Source organism: Lonchura striata, chromosome 7 (genome assembly GCF_046129695.1).
Source record: "Lonchura striata isolate bLonStr1 chromosome 7, bLonStr1.mat, whole genome shotgun sequence".
In the NCBI taxonomy this organism is placed as follows: domain Eukaryota; kingdom Metazoa; phylum Chordata; class Aves; order Passeriformes; family Estrildidae; genus Lonchura; species Lonchura striata.
The window spans coordinates 3105221-3113956 of record NC_134609.1 but is presented as its reverse complement, the minus strand read 5'-3'; the positions used below and the strand labels follow the sequence as shown (position 1 = coordinate 3113956).

The following is an 8736-nucleotide window of genomic DNA, read 5'->3' as shown; positions in this document are numbered from 1 at the left end:
GATAAGATTTGACCTGATGTCTTCTCTTTAAAGCATGGTCTGTGTTTTTATATGTGAACGCTTTGGGCTTTTGAAGCCTTGCAATTTCCCTCTTTATACTATTTATAAAGACTACTTTTTCATAAGGCTTTTAAATAAACGTAGAGTAGAAGAGACACCATGAATTTCACCTTGCTATGATGGAAGCGCCCTGGAGATGCAGTTTGTCCACAGCAGGGGATGCAATCTTTCTAACATGGGAGAAAGTTTTTCTACAGGGGAAGTGCCCCATTTGTGCTGGAGGGGCTGGTCTTGTGCCTATTCGTCCTAACGCACACTTCGTACCACAAACCCAGGCCAGGGCAGCCTTGGCCATCTTAGCTGTGATGTGAGAATTTGAGTAAGAAAACACAACTTAGCAACCTCCTAAGTGATGTACCAGCCTGCTCCAGATATCATTTCACAACTGGCTTTACTTTTCTGTGTATTTATAAAAGCAGACTTGTTTTTCCTGTACAGTGGCTTGTATGTGTGAATTTTTAAATGATTCTGATACGGCATTGCTGCTTTTTTTTTTTTTTCCTGGCCTGCGAAAGAATGAATGTAATATACAGCCAGCATTATGCATGCATGCATTACTTCTTTTGCAAGGAAAAATTGGTAGAAATTATTTCAGGTGATTTCCATTTATTCTTTGAGCACTTAAAGGTGTCTGATATTTCTGCGGCTGGCTTACCTGTTTTTCTTGGAATTCCCCTGCAGCTTAGCATTAGTTAATGTTTAACAATTCTTGATCAAATGTAGTCATTAATTATAAGGCAATGCCTCCCTGTGTTACAGCCTGTTTCTACCTCTCTCCAAGCCTAATGAAGACAGTTATCCTTTTTCAGAAGTCCACAAAGAAGATAGCACGGTGCGTGCAAACAGCTGTACTGGAAAAACAAACTGCGACAGTGAGCATTTTTAATCCTATCTGCTCTATCCTCCCCTTAGGTCTTTCTGCTGAGTTTTTATTTTTTTTTCCTTCACGTGTAAAACCTAGTCAAGATGTTCTGTGGGACAGTATTTAATGCATCTTTCTGAAGAGGACAGCATGGTCACACTGTGGAGTGTTGTTAACCATGGCAAAACCTTTTTTTTTCCCTTTTTTTTTACTTAAGGTAAAAAAAAAACTTTAATATCAGAAGCATTTAAAGCTGGAAAAATAGCAAAGAAAACCTAAGATTAGCATTTTTTAAAAAAGTCTCTGTGTAACTTCTTGCTTACTCACTAATTGAAACTTCCCATGTTTTGGATATCTACGCGGAAGGTTTAAATCTGTAATGTCATTCCTTCTCTCTGCAGTTTGGTTATTGTGTTTTCACAACAGCAAAATAACTGTTATTACTGAAATGTAGAATAAATACAGGATATCTCACCAGTGACCAGTCATTACTTTCCTTTACAAGTGTGACAGCCTTGAGCCAAGTACGGTACAGAGCTCTAGTTGTTTTGCCTGTCAGTCTGAACAGTGTGACCAGCTTTTCCTTGGGAGGCAATGCTTACACTGGATTCTTAGCCCAGATCCTGCAGGCAAATCCAGGCACATCAACTATTGCTGCTTTTGAAGCTGGCTCTCAATGTAAGGTGCAGACAGGAGTGCAGGACCATTGATACTGTACCATGTGAGGTGCTCTTGTAGCTGGATGCTAACTAGGAGTTTCCTTAGTTCACCTCTTCTACAATTTTGGTGGTGTTTAGATCATTTTTGATTTTGATTTGGGTTTTAATTTTGTAGTATGGCTGGAGACAGTAGTTTGGAGAGTGCAGGAGCCTTGAATTGCATGTCTGGGTAGCTGAGATACCAATTTTGTTCAAGATGCTCTGGCTATGATCGAGTTGTGATTATCCAAAGCTGTGGTGGTACCTGCAGAAGCCCAGCAGTTGAGGAGGCTGCAGTTTCTCTATGACATCCCTCCAGCTGCAGGCTGTGGTCTCTTGGGGACCAGGATCATGTGGGATCAGGTGGCAAAACTGCAAAGCAGGGTGTCAAGGTTTACTTGTGCTGCTAAGGTAGGATGGCAGGGCAGCGAGCACGGCTTCTCCTGCACAGGCTGGTCCATGCCCAACTGTAGAAGCTGTCTTGATTCAGAACCAGACATGTCACTTCAGTTCCCACTGAACAGCAGCTACCCCAAAAGCCGGCATGAGTTCGAGAAGATGGGGAGCAGGGATTTCTATCAGACAGAAGAGGCAGGTGCTGCCGGGGCTTTGCACTATGGGACCTAACACCTGGGCAAGCAGAGGCTGGGAACCACCGAGAAAGGGCTTAACCCCTTCGCCCCGCTGTGCTGGTCTGTGGCATTAGTGGTATCCATCCTGCACAGCTCACTTCTGCAGTGCGGGCCGCACCAGGGATCTGTGTGGCAGAGGGGCAAGCCCGCGGGGCGCTTACGGCCCTGCACCGATGGCAGGACCCGGGGGTGGGCCGAGGCCGGGATAGCATTTAAAAAAACATTAACCAAAATAAGATTACAAAAAAAAAAAAAAAATAAAAGGCACGATATTGCGGCCATGTGGATTCAGCAAAAACAGTCCGGCTGTGCCGCGGGAGTGAGCGCCGCCGCCCCGGGCCGCTGCGGAGCCCCCGAGCGCGGGCGCGGCGCCGCCCGCGCAGCTCCGCGCCGCCGGGAGCCGCTTCCCCCGAGCGGCGGCCGTCGGGGCGGCGGTACTCACTGTTCCGGAGCCCACTCGCGGAGGTTGCCTGGGGCGGATTGTAACCGCGGAACAAAACAGAATGAGTCAAAGAAAACCCACCCCGCTCCCTGGTTAATATTATCCCGTCTCTCGTCTCCGAGGGAAATTCCCGTGCCCAAAAGCGAGTGAGTGTTTGTATGCTGGGGCCGAGGCTGCAGGTTTTCCACGCCGAGGCTTTGCGGGGCGGTGTGGTGCGCCCATCGGACCCGGGCCAGGCTGCCCCGCAGCCCTCTGCCGCCGGGACCCGGTGTGGATCGGGAACAAGCGGGGGACAACCGCTCCCTGGGTCAGGCCAGGGAACCTACGGAAATAAAGATGTCAATTTAACATAATTAAGAGATTTATTTGTCGTCTTTTATAAACTTTGTAAGCACCTACCCTATTGTCGAAAAATTTATTTACAGAGTGGCCAGAAAGATAACCCCCCTCTCTCCTTCCAGCCCCCGTTAGTGGTTGTGCATTATTCGTGTTACCTGCGGCGCACTGGGTCCCGGCCGACCACGGGCGCCGGTCCCAGCCCGAGTATTTACATCCTGTCCCAAGTCCTACTACAAACGGAACACTTTTAAGTCACCAAAAAGAAAAACAAAACCAAAACCCCAAACCAGTGCGTACAAAAATATAGTCTCTAAAAAAAAAAAAAAAAATCCCAATATTAATAGGCAGAAATGTACAGCCATACTAAAACCAGGGAGGGAAAAACTTTCCGGTCTCGATGTCGCCGCTGTCGTCGGAGCGGATCGGTAAGGCACCCCCCACATGCAGACAGGGGACCGGGCTCTACACCACACAAGGCACCAAGGACACCTCACCACGACGGCACTGCATGCATCCATCCTCCCGCCGCAGCCCCTATGTACACCCGCCGCTCCGGCCCGCTCCGGCCCGCCCCGGCCCGGGGGAGCCCCGCGGCGCCGCCAGGTGCTCGTCGCGCCCCGCCGGGCCCCGCTCCGCTCCGCGCCCGCCGCGCTCGGCGACGGCTCCGCGCTGGGTCCTGCGCGTCCCGCGCCGTCAGGGCGTCCGCGTCCGCGCCGCGCAGGGGGCCAGGGCGGCGGTGCCGCTCCCGCCGCCGGGTTGCGGGCACCCGCCGGCGGCGGCGGCTCCTTTTCGTTCCTTCTGGCGCAGGTGAATCTTGGTGTGCCGCTTCCTTTCGTCGGAGCGGGCGAACTTTCTGCCACAGAAGTCGCAGGCGAAGGGTTTCTCGCCGGTGTGCGTGCGGATGTGGGTGGTGAGGTGGTCGCTGCGGCTGAAGTTCCGCATGCAGATACGGCACTGGAAGGGCTTGTGGCCGGTGTGGATGCGGATGTGCCGGGTGAGCTCGTCGGAGCGGGAGAAGCGGCGGTCGCAGCCCTCGGCGGGGCACGGGTAAGGCCGCTCGTGGACCGGCGTCTTGCTGGGCCGGTTGGGGTACTTGCGGGGCCGCAGAATGGGCCGCAGCGGCAGGTGGTGCGGGCTGTAGGCGCCGGCGGGCAGCCGGGAGCCCGCACCCTCGCCCCCGCCGCTGCCGGGAGCGCTGCCGGGGGCGGCGCCCGCCGGGGGCGCCCCCATCGTGAAGTTGCGGATGGTGGAAAGCGGCGTGAGGGGCGGCGGGACGCGGAGCGAGTCGAGGGGGCATGGGAAGGGCTTGCGGTCGGGGCCGGCGTGGAGCTCCCGCTGGCACTGAGGCGGCGGGAAGAAGCCGCCGTACTCGGGGATCATGGTGAAGAGCCCGCCGTCGGCCGCCGCCGCCTTCGGGGAGGGGTAGGAGGGCGGCGGGGGAAAAGGCAGTGCCCCGCCGCCGGCGGCGGGCAGGAAAGCCGAGGAGGGGTCTTGCGGGTACAGGTCACCGCATCCCGAGTAGGGCGGCGGCGGAGGCGAGTAGAGATGCTCCAGGTCGGTTGGCTGGCCCTGTGCCATGGTGCAGCCGAGGGCCCCGGCCAGCGGGTTGGGGGAGGTGGCGGAGGCGGCGGTGGCCGAGGAGGCGGCGGAGGAGGCGGAGGAGGCGGCGGAGGAGGCGGCGGAGGAGGGCGTGCTGACCCCCTGCAGGATCCCCGCGCTCACGATGTTGATGATGCCCTCGGGGTAGCAACCGGCGCCAGGGTACTGCGGGTCGATGGAGAATTTGCCCATGTAGGTGAAGGTCTGATTGCGAGAAGCCGGGGCATTGGGCGCGAAGCCGCCGCCGTAGGGCAGGTCCAGGGCCCGCTTGTCGCCCATGTCCACGTTGATCATGCCGTCTGGGGGGGCAAGGAGCAGGTCAGCCCTCCGCGCCGCCACCCGCCGGACGACCGGCACCGGTCCCAGCCACCGCCCGCCCCGGCCCAGCGCGGGGCTGCGGCGCGCACATGTTGCGCTCCGGATGCAGGGGGGCTCCGCGCCGACTGCAACTTTCCCCCCCGAGCTGGGTGCGGAGGTAGGGCTGCCGCGAAGGGGCGGCGAGGACCCGGCCGGGCGGCCGGAGAGGCCCGGAGAGGGTCCCGGCGCCCCGTCCCAGTCCGACCCCCGCCCGCCGCCCCGAGTCTCCGCCGCCCCGCCGCTCTTCGCGGGCGGGCTGGCCCGCACCTGCGAGGGCTCCGCTTACCTCCTGCCACACCGCTCATCTGGTCGAACGGCCCTGCCAGGTCGGCATTGGGGAAGATCGCGACCGAAGTTGGCAGCGCGGCGGAGATGTCATCCGCGGGGTAAATGCCCTCGGGAAGCTGGTGCACGAACCCACCGAGGGTCACCGGGATCTTGTCAACCGCCTTGGCGGTCATCATGGGGGCAGCGGGGCGGCCGGGGGAGCGGCGCTCCCGGCCGGCGGTGGGCACTCGGGGCGGGGAGGAGAGGGAGAGGAGGGGGCGCTTCCCCCTGCCTCCCACTACCAGCGCGGGGGGACTGCGGGGAGCCGGCGCGGCATGTGCGGGCGGGCGGCCGCCCCGTCGCGGCGGTGCGGTGCCCCGGGAGCGCCGCGCTCCCGCCGCAGCTCGCGCTGGAGGACAAGTCTGGCTGTAACTATTTATGGGGGCCCCCTGAATGCCCGGGACGTCACTGCCCATATAAGGACAGAGGAACGGGGCCCGGCGGTCACGTGGGCGCCCGCGTGCGGGACCCGCCGGCCCGCGCCCGCCCCGAGCCCCCCTCCCCGCGCACCCTCCGCGCCCCGCGGGGGCGGCCCCGACCCGCCCCGGCCCCGCTCGGCCCCCGCCGCCGCCCGCCGCGCCGCCCAGGGGGGTATTCCGGTGGCGGGGCCCTTGTCCTAAAAAGGCGAGGATCCGGCCCCGCCCCGCCTGCCCTTTTAGGGCTTGTTCCGGAAAATTTTTAAAAGGTTCGGAAAGCAGAGGAGGTCCCGGGGCCGCCCCGCCAGACCCCGCTCACTTTCTCAGCAGCCTGTAACCGCAAACCGGCGGCGGGTCAGGAAACAGCCGCATTCACGGAATAGAGCTTCTCCTTTGTCAAAGAAAAAGTAATTTTAAAAAATAATTTTTTTTTTTTTTTTAATTACGGGTGGAAAGAGCCGCCGAACAGAACGACTCGGCGGCGCTGCTTGTTTTGGAAAGTGTCTGATCTATATATACCGTCGCGAAAACGGAACCGCCTGCTCCGCCGTCGCCGGGTTGTTATTGTATCGACGGGCACAAGCGAGGACGGGACGGGGAGGGGTTGCGTCGGGACAGGAGTGTCCCCCCCCGCCGCCCCACCCCGTTCCGTTCTGACCCTACCGCTCCCGCTCTGCTCAACCTCTTGCTCTCACAGTTTCCATCCTCAGTGACATTTCCACTGCCGCTTTTGCTTTATTTCTCCATGATCTCCTCCATAACGAGGGTATCAAACCAAAGAGTGCTTAAATTCTGGCTTTTTTTTTTTCTCCAAAGTACTAAAAATAACCTCCCTTGTGCCTCCCTTCCCAGGAGAAGCCAATCTTTCATATGCTGTTCCCAAGCTTAGAGCTTGCAGCCCCTACATCTTCTTGCTGATGAGGGTGTCAGATGTAATTATTTTTGAAAGCTGTATCCCGTGTCACTAATCTCATTACTTGGGGATATTTCATCTCGTGGCTGTTTATTACTGCATTTAGGAAAGCAACTCTCACATATGGTCTGTAGCGTGCGAGGCCCCTTTTCAATAGTCTGCAGTGAAAAAAACAACCCATTGACAATCCAAGCAGCAGCAAGACATGGCAACATATGAGAGATATTATGACAGTGCATTCCTGTTCCAAAGCAACAAGCCAGAGAATACATAGGCTAAAAACTCTTCACTTTCATTTTTAACTGCAGATACCAATATTTACAGGTCTAATACATTACAGCCTGTGCCATAGAAAAGGGGTGTGCTCAGGCACCTCTGTGGTGTATGGACTTACCTTCTGCCTTGGCTCCCAAGCACTGTCACAGTGTCTGTCAGGACCTTATTTATCCATGCCACACCTCACATCCCAGCTGAGAAAGGCTCTTTCAGTTCCTCCAGGTCATGGCCTTCGGTGATGCTCCAGGTTCATTACTTGTCCAGGCACCACGGAGTCCAGCAACATCCCTGGAAAAGTAAAGGGTTTAGGGGCATTTGCTAAGGAATAGTAGACATAAAGCTAGATGTTTGCCTTTATGAGAGATCAGGGAAGTATGCACAGCAATTAGAAAATAAGAAACAGTGGTTTTTAACATAGATTTTTTGTAACCAGTCCTCTCTAGCACTTAATGTACAGCCAATACAGTTTGACATATGAGATTTAGTTGAAAGCAAGCTTTCAGTGGGATTCTAGATATTTTCATTTAAAAAAACATCTCAATTTAAAAGTAAAATTTAAAAGTGTGACAGAGAGACAGGTTCTGGGAAATTTGACTGAGAAGTAGGAGCAATTGTATTGTACCTTTCCGTTACAGCTGAGCTATAATTGGTCTAATCGCTACTATGAAAGAACAAAATATTGGAATCTGTTGTGCAGTGGGGTGAGTTACTTTACATGAATTTGGGAAACAGTAACTCTAGTGCAGTATGCTCCCTACTGCAAAACATTGCAGATATCTCCGATTTAGGGCTTATGGGTATTCTATATCATCTTGCATTAATTCAAAATACCATATGCCCACTGACTACACTAAATCATAATGCATACAGAAGAAAGGAGAACCAAGGTTTCACACCCCACCTTAATCCCCCCATGAATCAACTCTAGCTTTCCAGTAACTTGGCTAATTTAATGTTCTTCCACTATGGAATAGGATTCAATGAAAGACTGACACAAATAAACTTTAACTTCACCTATGGAATACTATTGTAGTTGACTCGGCTGGTTAATTTTAAAAGGCTTCTTCAGAATGCAATAAATTGTGTCTGATTTCCAGCTTTTCCAGGGACAATCAAATCATTTGACATCTTTCAATAGGGGCTTTGTCTCAATGGCAGCAGGATCTGGCATGGGGCAAGATGGAAGCATACTTAATGTTCAGTTTCAGGAAGTTGTTGACAGATGAAACTTAAATGTTTCTGGGTCCTTTTCAGATATCCTTGCTGTATTGCTTTGCATGTGCTTTTTACCTTTGATCCCTGTTTGGCTGATTACAGCAGACTCTGAAGGTTGGACTGTCCAGCTCACTCTGACATCAATGGCCCTTACATGCAGAAATACCCTACCAATTTCTGTGGTTCCTATAAACCACGTGGCTTCATATCACAGACAGCTTGTTGGTGCAAATTGCCAAATCCCCAATCACACCAAGAGCTCGGATATGCATGACCTCTCAGTGGATATAGCAGTGATTGAGGATGATTCAGAGCTGAAAGGCAGAACTTCTCTCCTATTCCCAACTTCTTTGAAACCGGGAAGCTTTGGATTTACTATATTTGCTCTTTTAACAACCTGCTAGCTGACATTGCACTGGGGGTTTATTTTCCTGCATTCATTCTCTACCACCAATACCCAAGACAGAAGTTGTAGAAATAAAATCATCTTTGCCTCCATACCTGAGTTGAGAGTGGCTAAGGAAGAAAAGGCAGCTTATCATCTGTAGAGCTGGCAACACATTTAACCAGCTTAGCATCACACATTTGAGTCATCTCTCC

The 8736-nt window shown here is 54.0% G+C and overlaps 1 protein-coding gene and 1 long non-coding RNA gene across 2 annotated transcripts in view; one reads left to right on the top strand and one right to left on the bottom strand.

Moving 5' to 3' along the window:
* Positions 1–3726: 3726 nt before the first annotated feature.
* On the bottom strand, positions 3727–5650 carry EGR2 (early growth response 2). Its single transcript, XM_021535468.3, has 2 exons — positions 5276–5650; positions 3727–4931 (listed from the first exon to the last, which is right to left on the bottom strand). Exons 1-2 carry the CDS (start codon positions 5451–5453, stop codon positions 3727–3729), a joined length of 1383 nt encoding a protein of 460 aa, XP_021391143.2. The 5' UTR covers positions 5454–5650.
* LOC144246596 (uncharacterized) overlaps positions 4011–8736 on the top strand; it is a 34051-nt gene continuing 29325 nt past the window's right edge. The window contains exon 1 of the long non-coding RNA XR_013340252.1: positions 4011–4080. This is a non-coding gene — a long non-coding RNA (uncharacterized LOC144246596). The remainder of the gene's footprint in view (positions 4081–8736) is intronic.

Bases quoted from the DNA above. Each gene is read 5' to 3' on its own strand.
- EGR2 (XM_021535468.3), bottom strand. From the start codon at position 5,453: ATGATGACCGCCAAGGCGGTTGACAAGATCCCGGTGACCCTCGGTGGG. The intron at 4,932-5,275 runs GTAAGCGGAGCC...TTGCCCCCCCAG, and splicing joins GATGAGCGGTGTGGCAGGAG to ACGGCATGATCAACGTGGAC.